The 16,112-nt window shown below is 39.6% G+C and overlaps 1 protein-coding gene across 8 annotated transcripts in view; it reads left to right on the top strand.

The window, feature by feature from the left end:
- The window catches only part of HIVEP1 (HIVEP zinc finger 1), an 83,550-nt gene that overhangs the window by 31,509 nt on the left and 35,929 nt on the right, over positions 1-16,112 (top strand). Inside the window, exon 1 of one of the 8 annotated variants that reach the window (XM_083449256.1) lies at positions 2,268-2,902. The exons of the other annotated variants lie outside the window; for them this stretch is intronic. Coding sequence (XP_083305382.1) covers positions 2,866-2,902 — 37 coding nt within the window. The 5' untranslated portion in view covers positions 2,268-2,865. Of the gene's footprint in view, positions 1-2,267; positions 2,903-16,112 lie in introns of those variants that run through there. 8 annotated transcript variants of the gene reach the window in all.

The following is a 16,112-nucleotide window of genomic DNA, read 5'->3' as shown; positions in this document are numbered from 1 at the left end:
CTGTGGTGTTCTAGGCTTCTGTTAAAATTTGGCATGCTTGTGTATCCATGTAGTTTGGGAGATGGATGCAGATTGAAAGCCAAGCGTTTTTCTTTTATATATATATTTATGTACTTACTTGTGGTAGAATGCAGCTTGCCATAGTTGACCTGCTTAATTCATGTTGTGTCTGCCTGTGGTTTGGTGTATGCAAACTTTTCTTCCACGACATCCTAATATCTTTCCAGCTGCTGGAAACTGCATTTAGGAGCTAAATACTTCTGAACAAAGAGCTGACTTTTGAGTCTAACCTCACCTGAACCTATGGTGTACATGCTTCCAATTATTGTACATTCTTCTCCAAATCAGTTGTTTAGCCAGGCCATGTCTTCTCAGGTATACTGCCACCTCATGACTATGCAAGTTTACTTAGAAATATTCAGTGGGTTTTACTCCAAGGAAGTGCATACCATTGCAGTTGAAACTAATTCAATTATTGAGGAACCAGGAATGTTCATCCTGTTCTGCAGTAAACTATAATATAGATCAGCCCTTGGAAATGTGAATAGGATCTTAGATTAAGCTTCATGTAATTTGTTAATCAGATGACCCACAGAGAGATTGCTGAGTGTTATCAGCATATTGACAGTACTGGCACCGAAGCCATAAAAATATTTCATTTTTAAGGCTCCTTGCATCATGTGGCCACATGAATTTAAATCACATTCAAGCAATTCCACATGCATAACACCTTCATGAGTTTTCTTCAAATTTTAGTTTCTATTTGTGCACCTGTGGCCTGTCAAAAACTGTCTTGTGAACTGAATTGCGAGACATCGTGGGCCCAGTTAGTGCTGATGAGGCGGCACTTCCCCACTTCTGCCATATAAGGTCTTTCTTAAAGGTAAAGGGACCCCTGACCGTTAGGGCAAGTCGCAGACAACTCGGGGGTTGTGGTGCTCATCTTGCTTTACTGGCGTATAGCTTCCGGGTCATGTGGCCAACATGACTAAGCCGCTTCTGGCGAAACCAGAGCAGCGCATGGAAACATTGTTTACCTTCCCGCTGGAGCGGTACCTATTTATATACTTGCACTTTGATGTGCTTTCGAACTGCTAGGTTGGCAGGAGCTGGGACCAAGCAACAGGAGCTCACCCCATCGCAGGGATTCGAACCACCAACCTTCCGATCGGCAAGCCCTAGGCTCAGTGGTTGAGACCACAGCGCCACCCGCGTCCCTCAGGGCCTTTATTGTGGGTCAGTACCATGGCAGTTTATTGGGTTAGCACCCACAGCCCTATTGATGTCTATTCAGAAGTATGTCAATAGGGCTTACTCCCAGAATTTCAACTTAAGTATGGGAATATAGGATCTTGTACACTGGACAACTTTGTCTTCTCTTTTTCCAGTTTTGTTCCTTTCTGCTTCACTGCCTTGCTTCAACTCCACCCTCACAAAAATGAAAGTGGTAAATAAACTAAATACTCATGACTAATAGGGAAAAGTATGGTCAGATAATGAGTGGTCAGATGAGAGCAGTTTATTTTCATTAGGTGAGAATGAACAGACTATCTTTTGTAGGTAAATTACAATGTGAATTGGGACTTCCCTCTCACTCCACATTCTATTTTAGGCAAATTCTTGTGAGAACATCTGATGTCTGCAAGTTCAACCTTTCCAAATCTGTTGCTCTCCAGATGTTCTCTACCACTCCCTGACCAGTGGACACACTGACTGGGGCTGATGGGAGCTGGAGACCAACAACATCTGGAGTGAAATAATAATTCAGTAGATGTTGTTCTGTCAAGTTAAAATATAAATGCAGTTTCTGGTTTTGTGCTTTGAAATCTTTTAACACACTATAGTAGATTATATTAATATTATAATCACACATAAAGGGTACAATATATTTGATTTGAAGCGCCTGGTACCCAAGTGTTTCTTTCAGGATGGGAAGTGTATTTCTGGAAGCGTTTTGGGAGGAGAGTTCTTCCTCTTTACGTGGTTTATTTACTTTGAAAGTGCTTACAGCCCTAATTTGCAAGTATCTTTTGGTATGCTTTCTTCCTTCTGCTCAAATGCAGATTTGTGTGTGCGTTTCCGAAGAAAACAAAAAGAAATAGACTGCTGTTTCTTTAAGGCAACAATTAAATAGGGAGGGGTGAGGGTAATGTTTTGACTGCTGGCATTTGTGGCCTCTTGGCAGTGTTTCATATTCCTTTCGCTTGCGTAAGAGGTGGACCGTCTCTACTGTAGCTACTGTTGCCATGGAGAGATAGCGGGGGAGGATTCCTAGGATCCCTAAGCCTGTGAGAGATTACGTCTTAGAATTGCTCTCCGAATATAGCATGAGATGTGGCAGGGCAATTCAGGTGTATTATGGCACTGATAATGGGGAATGACCTGTCAGCTGTTGGGTAATGTGACTGTTCAAATGCTCTATTGTAATAGAATATGGGGAAAGGAATAAAGGCGTGCATATGAGTTAGTTTCAAAAGGGAGAGGATTATGAATTGTTGTGTTGGTGGGTGTCTCTTAAACAATGTTGCATTCCTAGGGTAAAATGGCTAAGTTTGCAATATTGTGGTGGGTATAAGGAAAAGGAGAACACACCTATGTCGCCTCTATCTTGTACTTGTTATAGATTTGGTTGTCACATGGTCAAACTTTAAAATCTGCAGATTTTACGATGATAGTTCAATTGTTTTCAATCTGGTAAGAGGCTACATTTGGTAATTGCCTGTAGTGAAAGTTTTATGCTGTAATATAAGTGCACGTAACCCGAAATAAATCTCTATTTATGTGGAGGCTGTTAGTAAACACTATCTCAGTGCAGCAAATGTTGTGCCAGTTCAAGAGCTAGTCATTGAGGGATTTGTAGCATGAATGGAAGAAGGAACAGAGGAAGGTTTTGTCTGCTTTGGTAAGTTTTTCTGGTCATTTTTTGAATTCTTCAGTCATATACTTGGGCTCTGGCTGGGCATTAGAACAAGAATAGCTGTTGCTAATCAGATCTTTTTAAAGCTCTGAGTTCACCAGTCGTGAGTAAATTCTTGCCTTCAAAATTATTATGAGTCTGGAGGAATTATTTCCTTGTAACCTTTTTCTCCAGTAGCTATCTCTTGAAATAGTAACAGTAGAAACAACAACAGAACCATGGCCTTATGTATCTAAAATTAGTTAGGAATGTTTTTTTCAATTGTTTTGATGTTAATCAAAATCAGTTCTTCATATCTTGTGGCTTGGGCATTCCTGGGTATAACCTGTGAAGCATATGACAAATTCATACCACTTTCATTTGCTATATAAGTGAATGCAAAACACTAAATTAATCCTATAGCAATCAGACGAAAAATGGTATGGAATGGTGGCAATCGGATGAAAAAAGGTATGGAGTGGTGGGCAATAATCTTGAGAGCACATTTTACTGTACATTAGTTATAACCTTGTTGTTCCTGTTGGTGACAATTAATTGCCCGATCTTTTCCCAGTGTGATTGAAACTGCAGGTTAAGCATATTAGCTTTGAAAGACAGTTTATCCTGGATATAGAAAGCTTTTGCTTTCCTTACTACAAATATTGAGATATATTGTAGACAGCGCAGGTGTGATTTTGTGAAATGCATAGTGGAGATTAATCCACTGTCTATATATAAACAGTCACTAGTAGGACTTCATTGTACTAAATTTTTTTGAAATAGTATCATGCTGCTTGCTGACGAAACCTTCCAGTGCTCCATGTCAAAAGTGTTATTTGAATTTGTGCAGTGTGTATATGTAATATACAGCGAGGGAGAGTAACAAGTGTAGACTTCCGAAATTCTCTCAGTAAAATAGGTGGTATTTATAGCTGGAAAGAAGATGAATAAGAATCTAACAATAAATAAACAATAAATAAATGTTCAAAGTTGCTTTACTTTTTGCCCAGCCACTCCAGCCATATTGAAGATCTTAATAGACAATACTTCTAAAAGGATGAAATAAATGTTGACAAAGGTGCATGAATCTTAGCAAGAAGGTGGCTCACAAACTCTTTGATTTATTGCAGCAGTGTTATGCAATATTTCATGATCTAGGTAGTATGGAAGAGAAGAGAAGGAACAGTTTGGTTATGGTGGAATGATACAGTAAAGAGACTGAGATTATTAATAGATAATTGTATTAAAAGCAGAATGTATGCTTTTACTTGTCATTCAACAAGTTACTTAAGTAACAATCAGATTTATCGCTTCTGCAGATACTTCTTCAAGTATAAAACTAGTATTGGGAATATCACCATTTTAAATACTATGGGGGTTGGTGCTTGGTGGTGTAATTCTTTCCAGCTATTTAAAGGTTAATATCCAACTGTTCTGCTTCAGTGATGTGATGGGGGATATTGTGCTGTAGTTCTATGAAACATAGCACCACTTTATTTTTATTGACTAGCTCCTTTTTTACAGCTCCAGTTTGTCTGTTTTATATTGTTACCTTTGGAAGATTAAGTTTTAAATATAACATTTTCCATAGCCAGGATACTCTACTACAACGCTTGTTAAGGACACTGGGTTCTCTGATATTAGCTTTTCTTGGAATACATCTCTTGTTAAGTATTTTTGACTGAATATTAGCTAGGGTTATGGGAGTTATTTGGCAAATGGATCAAAATCAAGATTGTGTTACTTGACCTTAAAATTATTTTTGGCTGCAGCAGGCCTATGCAGCTGAAAGCAAAGAATGAATTGTTTGTTTGACAGTGACCTTTGACAGTGTAGGATTTCAGTAAATACTTCCTGTGGAAAGGAAGCAATGCATGACACATCTCCTGATTTAGTTCCAAAGTTCCTCTGAAGCTTAATGGATTTGTAGAAGGCCCTTGTCCATGTTATATATTTGAAGGGGTAGTTCTGCAGATCTAATTGAGATTGAGTAGCAAATAGTAAATTGTGAATTCTGGCATTCTAGCAGAATGTATTAGAACTTCATCTTAATTAAACAACAACAACAAATTGTACCTAGACTACATGATGACCTAATGAAAAACAAATAATTACAGAGAATTTATTTGCTATAGTTTAGAAACAAAAAGTGCCTGGTTAGTGTTCCATACAAATATTGTCATCCTGGGTCAATGCACTTGCCATTCTCTAGGCCATTTTAAGACGCTAGAAATCCAGTTCTTGCGCACACACACCCCGAACATACTCCCCAAAGTTTCAAATTCAGAAGAGCCAGTGTGGTGTAGTGGTTAAGAGCGGTAGTCTCGTAATCTGGGGAACCGGGTTCGCATCTCCGCTCCTCCACATGCAGCTGCTGGGTGACCTTGGGCTAGTCACACTTCTCTGAAGTCTCTCAGCCCCACTCACCTCACAGAGTGTTTGTTGTGGGGGAGGAGAGGAAAGGAGATTGTTAGCCGCTTTGAGACTCCTTAAGGGGAGTGAAAGGCGGGATATCAAGTCCAAACTCTTCTTCTTCTTCTTCTTCTTCTTCTTCTTCTCTTCAGAAAAAGTGCTGATAGAATTTGTGAATTAAAAGCAAAAATGTGAGAAAAATATTCTTATTCTGTGGAACATGAAGAAAGTGTACTTATTTTTAGTAGTTAAAAATCTGAGTCTTTTGCTAAAGTTTGAATTCATATAGGGGCATGTGAAACTTCAGTTTGTTGGAGATCTTACTACTGATTTGCAAGGTACTTGTGGGGCACAGGGGCTTGGTGTCCTTTTAATTTAGCCTTTCACATAGTAGGGAAATTTGCAAATTTCTCATGGTTAGCATCCCTAAATTAAAATAGCATTGCCACAACTGACTGCTGCCCAAATTATCTCTCATAAAGATTGACATTTCTATCCATGCCAACGGTTTATTCATGACCCAGAATTACGTTGGTCAAAAGAAAAGGGGTGGGGAAGAGTCAATACAGACATATCACATACTCTGACCAATAGGGTAAGCAAAAAGTACATGGAAAATGTACTACTCCTGTTTCCTGGAACAGGAAAAACACTCATTAGAATGATGAGTGAGTGGTACTGATTGGACAATTAAGAAAATGCTTTATGTCCTAGTCTAATTACAGCACAGCCAGGTCAGAGTTGATAAGAACTGCATACTTTCCCTGCCATCTGTCCATCTCCTCCCACGTAAGGGTAATTGATCAAGGTGTTTCTTTAGATTACATCATCATTTGGGGAGGCTGTTGACCTAATTTTTTAGAAAGTCAAATAGATAATGAACGATCACCTTAATAAACGGGGTCTTCTGGGAATTTCATGTCTCATCTGTTATGAGTTCGAGAAAGTTATATAACCAGATCAATATTGTGACCAGTGTATCTTATCCTTTTGTGAAGCTTGGTTCATTTTAATAACATTTATTAACGTGTCAGATTATCAATACTCTGTGTTAGTTATTCTTCATCTTGTAGGCATCTTTGTATGCAGCATAACCTACTAAATTCGATGGGGATTATTTCCAGGCACACATGTAAAATTATGCTGTTAGTTGTAGCGCCATCTTTTTTTCTGAAACAGAACAATTTATCAAGTATATCAACCCTTAAGACCTTATAAAAGAAACCCTCTTCTCCTTGTCCCTATTTTACCTAATATCAAGCCCCTATTGTCACAACTTGCTACCCCTTTCCTGTTTTTGATTTGGTTGCATACTGTATGAATGATCTCACAAATACAAATTTATTGAACTAATCAATTTAGAAGAAGTTTCCTGGTCAATGGACTGGAGAAAGGTGGGTTGGTTTAATGTGTGTGTGTTCAAACAATTGTGAGTTAGAGAACATAAGAGTAGACTTCAGAGGTTGAAGCCAAAAATCAGCGGAACTTGCTAGTTAGCCCCCCGCAAATTACTTGCTGCACACTTTTTACTTGCTTGCTTTTTAATCACAATGTGGGCCCTTCTTATGAGTAAAAAGCAGGCAGTGGCTGGACTAGAAACACAACAGGGTGGTGGAGGAATCATGGAGCACTGCCTGCCTTCTCAGTAGCCCACTTGATTTATATGCATAAAAGCTCAGTGAGCTGACAACTGACTTGCAGATCAATCCATTGCTCTTTGGCCAATCCAATGATGTTCTATTTCCCTTCCTCCAAGGCCAGGAGAGAAGCCACGGGCTGGTAAAGGTGGGAGAGATTGTTCTCTCCATCCTTTGCCAGCCTGCAAACTTGTCTGAAGGGAATTCCATGCACATTCTCTATGGAATTCTGCCTTGACAGCTGTTAAGACGCCTTGATGCTTAGGGCGCCTTAATCAATTAACATGATTGAAATATTTTAAAACTAAGATCTGATGAACCATGTTGAAAATAATACTTCATCATATACTTATTGCATATACAGTCTGTTTTAGTTCATGTTGGGTATGCCTGGTGAATGAGTTGGAGGAGAAGAGTGAAAAAAATTGTATGATGTAAAAGTAATGAAAAGACTTAGACATATGTTGTAATAAACTGGGTTTTTTAAGCCCAATATGTACTGTTACAGATAAAGTTGGCATCTTCTTTGGCCATGGTTTGGCTTTAGCTGTGAACATATACGAAAAGTCTAATACGAAATATATATTGCTTATGCAAATTAACATTGCTGATTATATAAATACACTGCTAATGAAGTGACAGTAAGAACAACAACAACCCACTCATCATAAACTGTTAAATAGAGGCAGGCATCCTGTTCTGTTCAGCTTAGCAATCAGTTTGGGCTTTGTTGCCCTTCATATTTTTATTCTGTTGCCATTTGTTTTGTTCAGCTAAAGCTTAAATTTCAATGGTAACACTTATAAGTTGCATTAAAAAGATTACTACTTGGTAATCTGGAAATCAAATAGAAAATTGCATTTCCTTGAGGTCTTCCACTCAGTTTTGGGCCAGACCATAAAAATGCCCATCAAGAGTTGGAAGTTAAGGGCACCTTCAATCTACTCTCATAGCCAGCTGTTTTCCACTCTATTGTCACATTTCATATACTGGACTACCAATTACTTTTAACTCCTTTTGTAACCATGAATGTTAAATTTGGTCATTCTGTACCTACATTTTCATCAGTTACAGGGGGAAAGAACCTTTTCAGGAGATTAGGATTCAACCCCCACATTTTGCAGATGTCTTCCTGAAGAAGAGCTCCTAGTCAATCATATTATCAAAGTCCACAGGACAACTAATAGCTTCTGCTGGCTAATTGTGCAGGTACTATGGTGACAGAGAAGGAGGATTTCTTTGCCTCCATTGCAACCACAGGGTAAGCCCTAAGGTGGCCTCTAACCTATATTATCCAATAATTCCTGTTCCATTTGTTAGGAATGGTTTTAGTTCTATGTTTGATAAGTACCTTGAGTTTAATTTTTTTAAATAGAAAGGTAGGATATAAAGGTCAAAATGCATGTTTTCTCAGGAGAGCCTTTCCACTAGTGGATGAATGATACTCCTGTCACTAGCATCTTGCCTAAAAGATCACCTCATCCCTTACACACACAATTGATTGCTGCCTTGTGCAAGAGAGGGCATTCTGCAAATACCATCCTATTCAGGAGGTCTATTCCGTGCGATGTCGGAATCAGGCCCTTAGTGTGGCAGCAGCTATCCTTTGGAAACATGCCCCCCTCCCCGTAATGCATATTACACATGCATTTTTATTGCCTTTTCAGCACGTGCTAAAAGTATTCTTCATTCAACAAACCTCTTAAAATCCTTATCCCAACTGGGATTTGAATTGATTTTAAGCGTGTGCTGTTGTTGTTTCTAAGTCTATTTATAAATGCAATTGTTTTAACTGTTTTTATATTTGTAACTATTTTATTTATATTACTATATTTTCAATCACTTTGAGACACTGTTCAAAATTGCCAGGTACCAGACACATTTTGCACCTGGCTATTGGCCACTTGTGACCAAGTGAAGATTCCCGGGTGCCAGGATGGCACCTGACATTTCCACCATCTGGAGGTGCATGCCTGGGGATCCTTGACTCTTTCCTGTTTTCACACACTAACAACACATCATTTAGAATCTTATCTGGGATATTTCAGTTGTATTGAAAAATACAACTTTTGAGGCAGCTGGCCTCAAAATGGCAACTAGACATTCCATTTGGTGATTGTTACCCTATTATTTATGATTTATTTGTTTATTAAATTTATATGCCACCCTTCATCCATAGATCTCAGGATGGTTCCCAACATAAAAACACAAAAGACATAATAAAAACAAGAACAAACACACACACACACAAATAACCCCCCTATCCCTTCCCACAAACACATTTAAAAGGGCATGGGAACCTAATCAGCCAAAGGGAGTGCCTAGGGAGTGACTACATCTTGGCCTTCTAGAAGCACGGGTAATTCAGTGGCAACTGCAACAGAATATTACCTTTTTCGCCCCTGGAATTAAATGCAGTGCCAACACGATTCCTTCTCTTTCCCATTTCTGCCAACGGTAAAAGACAATCTGTACTTTTGAGTACAGAAATTGCAGGGTACAGTCCTTGGGAGACTCACTACCACTTTGGAATTCTTGAGCAATTTCCCATTTGAAAAGACTCCCTACACACACTGGGCTTCGTAGGGAGAAGATTTCTAGCATGGCATTCTCCATGACATATTGAAACAACAAAGGCTTGTGACGTGTTGAACACAAATAGATTGTGGCAAAAGCTTTTGTGCACTAGAATCCCCTTCTTCATACACTTTGTGCACTCCCATCAGATGCATGGAAGTGTTACCATTTTGTATGTACATATAGAAAAGAACATTGGTATTGAGAAAGAAATGGCAAAGTAGCAACAAGAACAACAACAACAAAAGCAAAAAAGAGCCTGTGACAATTTTAGGTTTATCTTGCGTTGTCCTGGACTATACTACTTGCCATTCATGCTTTTGAGCCCTACTTTTGCCTGTACATGTGTAAATAAAATCACCCATTCTAAGAAACAACTCTAGCAGGCTTGACATTTTTTAAAGCATGTCAGACAACATCAGTGATGATGTCACATGCGTTATCCCAAAGTGTTCATAAGACTTAGTAGACGATATTCCACATTTTTATTTTTGGGTGTAAAGAAGCATAACACTGCTGGCATTTTTTTTAAAAAAGTTTACATTCCTTCCCTTTTTCCTCAGGCTCGCTGTGATCAGGGTTAGAGCAGCTTCAGAAACTTGTTGGCTCAGCCACCTGTGTCAAAGTTTTTTATATTTATTGTTCCATTATAAATATATGCTTGTGTATGTGTGCACATGTTTGGAGTTCTGATAGCTGTTCATGATGCCAGAGCTCATCAGCCCCTGGAAAGGAGAAACCTTGAAGCCATGGATGGAGGAGCTGCGGAGGCCGTGGTAATGCTTATGGTGGCAGTTAGAGCTAGAGATGCTTTCAGCAGAGGGATAATGTACTTGCATCCATGATTCTGCTGGAGCTAGTACACATACATTCATGGTGTGCTCATGTAACAGCTGCTGCTAAGTAACTTGCTGCTTTAGTGAGACTCTTATGGAAATGGGTTTAGGAACAAGAGTGTTCTTCCTAGGAATAACCTCTCCTTTGTAGCATATTGGGGTTTTAGTATAGGTCCAATGTTTTGTTCAGCTTGCTGGCCATCATGTCAAATGTAACCATCAAGAACTTGGCTCCCAGTACGTTTCCGAGCACAATTCAAAGTGTTGATGCTGACCTTTAAAGCCCTAAACAGCCTGAAGGAGCGTTTCCACCCCCATCATTCAGCCTGAGGTCCAGCTCCGAGGGTCTTCTGACAGTTCCCTCACTGCAAGAAGTGAGGTTACGGGTAACCAGGCAGAGGGCCTTCTCGATGGTGGCGCCTGCCCTGTGGAATGCCCTCCCATCAGATGTCAAGGAAACAAACAACTATCTGTCTTTTAGAAGACATCTGAAGGCAGCCCTGTTTGGGGAAGTTTTTAATGTTTGATATTTTATCGCCTTTTAATTATGTTGGGAGCCGTCCAGAGTGGCTGGGGAAACCCAGCCAGATGGGCGGGGTATGTATGTATGTATGAATAAATAAATAACTTATTAGAACTGCAGCAGTATTCGTAACAAAATCAAACTACACATTACAATGTTTGGGCATGCAATCATTAGCTCAGGCTTCCTCAACCTCGGCACTCCAGATGTTTTGAGACTACAATTCCCATCATCACTGACCACTGCTCCTGCTAGCTAGGGATCATGGGAGTCGTAGGCCAAAAACATATGGAGGGCCTAGGTTGAGGAATGCTGCATTAGCTTGAAAGTCTTTTATCATTGCAGAGAAAAGTTGGGTTTTTTTTAAAAAAATCCCTGCCACATTTTTTTCTCCCAAATGCTGCCCCTCCCCCAAGTTCTGTACCTATGTTTGCGAGGTCAGCACCAATCTGTAGCACTAACGCCAGGAATAAGTAGAACCTGGGAAAATGCCTGACGGGGGGGGGAGAGTTAAGCACCCCCATTCTTCCCTCCAAAGAGAATTTTCTGCACCTGAAACAACCAGTTTTGCCCCAGTACTATTCCTGTACCAGACTGGGCAAGTTACTTAGTCTCAAAGCAAACTTTGTGCATTCTGTCTCAAGCAGATTTAAGCTAAGTTGTGGACATGACCTTCTTCTGAATTGGCATATGAATTCTACCAGATGAGGACTTTAAGAGTTTTCTTGGCAAAGAGAGCTCAGTCGGGTGTAGACTGATAATCTCTCCAGAGCAATAGGAAGACAACAGAATTGTGTACAAAAAAATTCTAATTAAATGCTCAGTACTATTAGCTTATTCACTATTTTTCATATATTAGGTACATTAGAGCCTGGTGCTCATTCTGACCTGTGCAAAGCTGACTCCTAGTGGTAAATCTAAGGTGGTACAGGTTTCTTTGTTTCTGCAGTCAGGTCTGTTTTGGATACCATCTTTAATTCCTGTATTGTACACAAATATAGCCTTTAAATCCTAGCTCTTAAGTAAAACATGCACGTTATACATGCAGTTTACAACTTTTTCAAATACTTCGATAGGTATGGGAGAAGTCTTAATTTATAATAACTACACTACACTTGGATTTAGATCCAAGTTATATTCTGGTTAACGTGAACCATCTCCTGTTTAGGCTTCAGAGAACATATTTTGTTAGTGTGTTATGTATGACTGGTGGCGGGGGGAAGCTAATCTTCTGATTTTTTAAATATAAATACTAGCACAATGGTGTAGGAAATCCTGTTTGGAGAAACAGAATTAAAGCAAGCATGAAGAATCCCTAGGCCTGGGGTAGACAATGTGTTGCCCTCCAGATATTATTGGACTCCAAAGTCTCCTCTGGCCCAGCTAGCATGGTCAGTTGCATATCTAGAGGACACTGTGTTGGCTTTGTGTGCTCCAGACATTCAAATACAAAACACAATAAGCAAAAGGCATAAATCTAATGCACCAAATGCATTAGTCTTAACAAATAGATAATTGCCATAGGGTTCTCCCAGCCCACCCCCCTTACAATTTGTGCTTAACAATTTCTGTTCTTTTTGCAAACATTTGGACCTTTAAAAATATGTTTGAATTTGTATTTGTCGGTTAGAATGAATGGGGACAAAAGGAAAGGTTCATTGTGCAAGGTTTTAAGTAATTGTGAAGAATAGAGGGATAAGGTTGTTTTTTTTGTGGACTCTTGCATAGACAGGCTTTGGGTGGTACCAAGTCAGCAGGCTCGTTACTATGGTTATGTAGTCCCTTGAATGGGGGAGCACTTGCTGAAAATAGAGAACCTATGCATCTTGACGGTCTGAGAGTTTCAAGATATTCTTGAAGCACCATCTGTTTGAGCCCATCTGTTTCCCCTCAACCTGTGACAAATCACTAAAAGTGCAATTCTAAATACTCCGTTTAGATTGCAATTACCAAGCATCTGAAAATATAGGTAGTGGCCAATGATGTGAAACCCCTGCATATTTGACTAAAGCAAATATCATTATCATCGTGGCTAGGGGGTAGCCACATGACTGTAATGCTAAGCCAGAAAGCTCCTCCCGATGGTCTGTAGTAATGAGGGTTGGGTGACTAGCAGATTCAGGCCTGGTTCACACATAACAACACCATGGTAAACATTAATCGTAGTTAATATTAACCAGAGTTAAACCTCAGGTTGTACATCACATATTAAAAACGGCAGCAAGAGCAGTCAAGCCTTGAGAGTGGTTTGAATTTGTTTTGTAAACCGCCCTGAGACCTCCTAGTTTAGGATGGTATATAAATTCAATAAATAATAATAATCATTTTCCCCCCCACTCTTCCATCACAGCTTTTGTTGCTTTTGAGTGGTGACAGCTCCTTAGCCATAGGTAAGGAGGTCGTTCTCAAAATGATAAGCTGTGGTTAACTGTAACTGAAGTTTATCAACCAGCAAACCTTGATTAATAAGCAAGCCTTAACCGTAGCTAATAAATCATAGTTGATTTGCTGGGCGAGGTTCATACATAATATTAACCAATGGTTTATGTGCAAACCAGACCGCTGACACCTTGCTGGATTACCAAGATTAGCATCAAATTTTTGTTGGCATCTGTCTGTCTTGAGAGACGACCATACCGCCGAGGGTGAAGTCAAACCACTGAAGAATTATATCACCTACTGTGGCTGCAGAGACTGGTAACTCATAACTGCCTCCTCCCTGTGGTTTTTGCTGTGTTTGCAACACCAAAGTGACCTATCTGGGGTGGACCAAATGCAGTAATAACATTTCTATGTATGTTTATAGTAGGATAGGGAAATGTACTCAGTGTAATTCTCTTCCTTCATAACTTAATTTGTTACAATTTATACTCTGCCTTTCTACAGAAGCTGTACTTAAGGTGGTTAATAACTTAACAACAACAATAAAATTACAGATATTGGCCTGATGCACCATTTTCTTTCACTCTGTCCTGTCTTTGGAACATTTTGGGATGGAAGATATAGATGTAAATGTCATTAATGGAAACCTTTGCTTGCTTTATGTGCACACAACTGTTTGTTTAGACTAATTGATAGGGCTATTCTGAAGGGCTCTGGTGGGAAGCTTACACAAATATTTACAGTTTTACCCTTGGGGGGGGGGGAGAACACTGAAGTAGTAAAACATTCCTCTGAAAAGGCTCCAAAATAGTCAGTGCCCTTTGTATTTCATGTACGGAATAGCTGGCAGATTCTTGATTTCGACTATTTAGCTTTGCCAGGTAGCCACTTTAATCATAGTGAATCTGATACTTTGCTCTTAGAAATATGCTTTTCCCCTAAGAAATTCCATAAGTGAGATTCATAGAATTAGGCCTTCTCTTTCCATTTGCTCTAGGTGGACTCTCTGTGATGCACCTTCAACATGCAATTGTCCTCGGTCCTCCTTTCTGCCTAATTTTAGCAGGTGGTTCTCCACCCTTCTCACCTGGAGATGCTATAGCAAGCCAAGTGCCTGTTGATTTTTAAATCATTTTTGTTTTTTGTACTAATAAACACACATGGTAGCTAAAGCCCAGGAAGCACACATCACAAAGGAACTGACTATGCCTACCATGCTATTCTGTAAAGCATTTGTGAGATACTGTATATTTATAATTCTGATGGTGCCCAAACATGTTTCCACTGAGACAAATGAAATCCAATTACATGGGTTGCAACTTTTGTTAATAAAATGAACCACCTGCTTGTCTGTGCTTTTAGTTCCCACTTTATGATTTTGGCATGCTTAAGCCTGGATCTTCTCTGGCCTGCTTTTGTGTTCAGCCTACTATTGGCCTAAACTGGGCTTATAGACTCTAGCCCCATTCATTTGAATACAGAAGTTCCCCTGTTTTCATATGTGAGAGGTTGGAGACTGCTTGGTGTATGTTCTTGAATGCTAATAAAATAGAACTGAGGACCAGTTTTCAAGGTAACTTTAATGTGTGTCAGTAGGATTGTAAGATATGTCTGTGCTGTGCACTTGATTGTTATCAAGTAGGTTGCATAATACAGTGGTACCTCGGGTTACATACGCTTCAGGTTACATATGTAATAAATTCCTATTACACATACGCTTCAGGTTACAGACTGTGCTAACCCAGAAATAGTACCTCGGGTTAAGAACTTTGCTTCAGGATGAGAACAGAAATCGTGCTCCGGTGTCGTGGCAGCAGCAGGAGGCCCCAATAGCTAAAGTGGTGCTTCAGGTTAAGAACAGTTTCAGGTTAAGAATGGACCTCCAGAACGAATTAAGTACTTAACCCGAGGTACCACTGTATATATTTAGATTAGAAGGCAAAGTTGTCTTCTTTATAGGGAAAAGGGAAGCTGTATGGATGAATATCACATTTATGTGGCATGTTAGTATTTGAAAAGGAACTCCACCTGAAAGGCCACTCAGTAGCAACGGCAACTATTTTTTATGTAAAATTACGTATGAAATAATTCAAATCTAGTTTTACTGCGGCGGTTAGAGTCCAGGATTCAAACTCTCCCCCCCCCCCCCAGCTGTGACTTGGGACCATTCACAGTCTGTCTCTCAGCTTAATCTGTCTCACAGGGTTGTTGTGAGGATAAAATGGGGAGGGGGAGAATCATGTAAGCACCTTGAGCTCCTGGAGGAAAGGTGGGCAAAAAATGTAATAATACTGTGATCATGGCCAACTGTAACACAGTTCCCCTTGAAACTATACAGGTACTAATTAATTTTCTCCACCATCATAAACATAATTAAGCCTTCAGATAGGCTATTAATGCAGTTCTTAAAAGCCACATCCTTTTCTCCCGTAGGACAACATCTTCAAGAATTAAGGTACCAAAAGTTGATACTTAAGACCTAGGTGGTAGACAGGGTTTTGCCATTCCTCTTCTCAGAAGAACCTTTGACATAAGGCAGAACTTAGAACCCTCAAAAATTAGAAGATAATGAGTTTACCAATCCATGTGGGGCCTGATAAACCTGCTATCAATAGGACAGAGAAGGCTTTTGAATCCAGAAATCATGACAGCCTTCTTGCTAATTGAATACAAGCTCAACCAGACTCTTGAGTCTCAAAGCACAGAGACATGAGACCATCTTAGTAACAGAGGTTGTATACTTAACAAAATCATTAATATGCCAGTACACGTGTAGGAATTTTTCCATCATAAATTGTGCAGATGCCTGCCTGACCTCTGTAGGTGCATTTTGATACCTTCTGCTCCGT

This window comes from Podarcis tiliguerta (assembly GCF_965153285.1).
Source record: "Podarcis tiliguerta genome assembly, chromosome: 7".
In the NCBI taxonomy this organism is placed as follows: Eukaryota; Metazoa; Chordata; class Lepidosauria; order Squamata; family Lacertidae; genus Podarcis; species Podarcis tiliguerta.
This window is presented reverse-complemented; position numbering and strand designations above follow the sequence as displayed.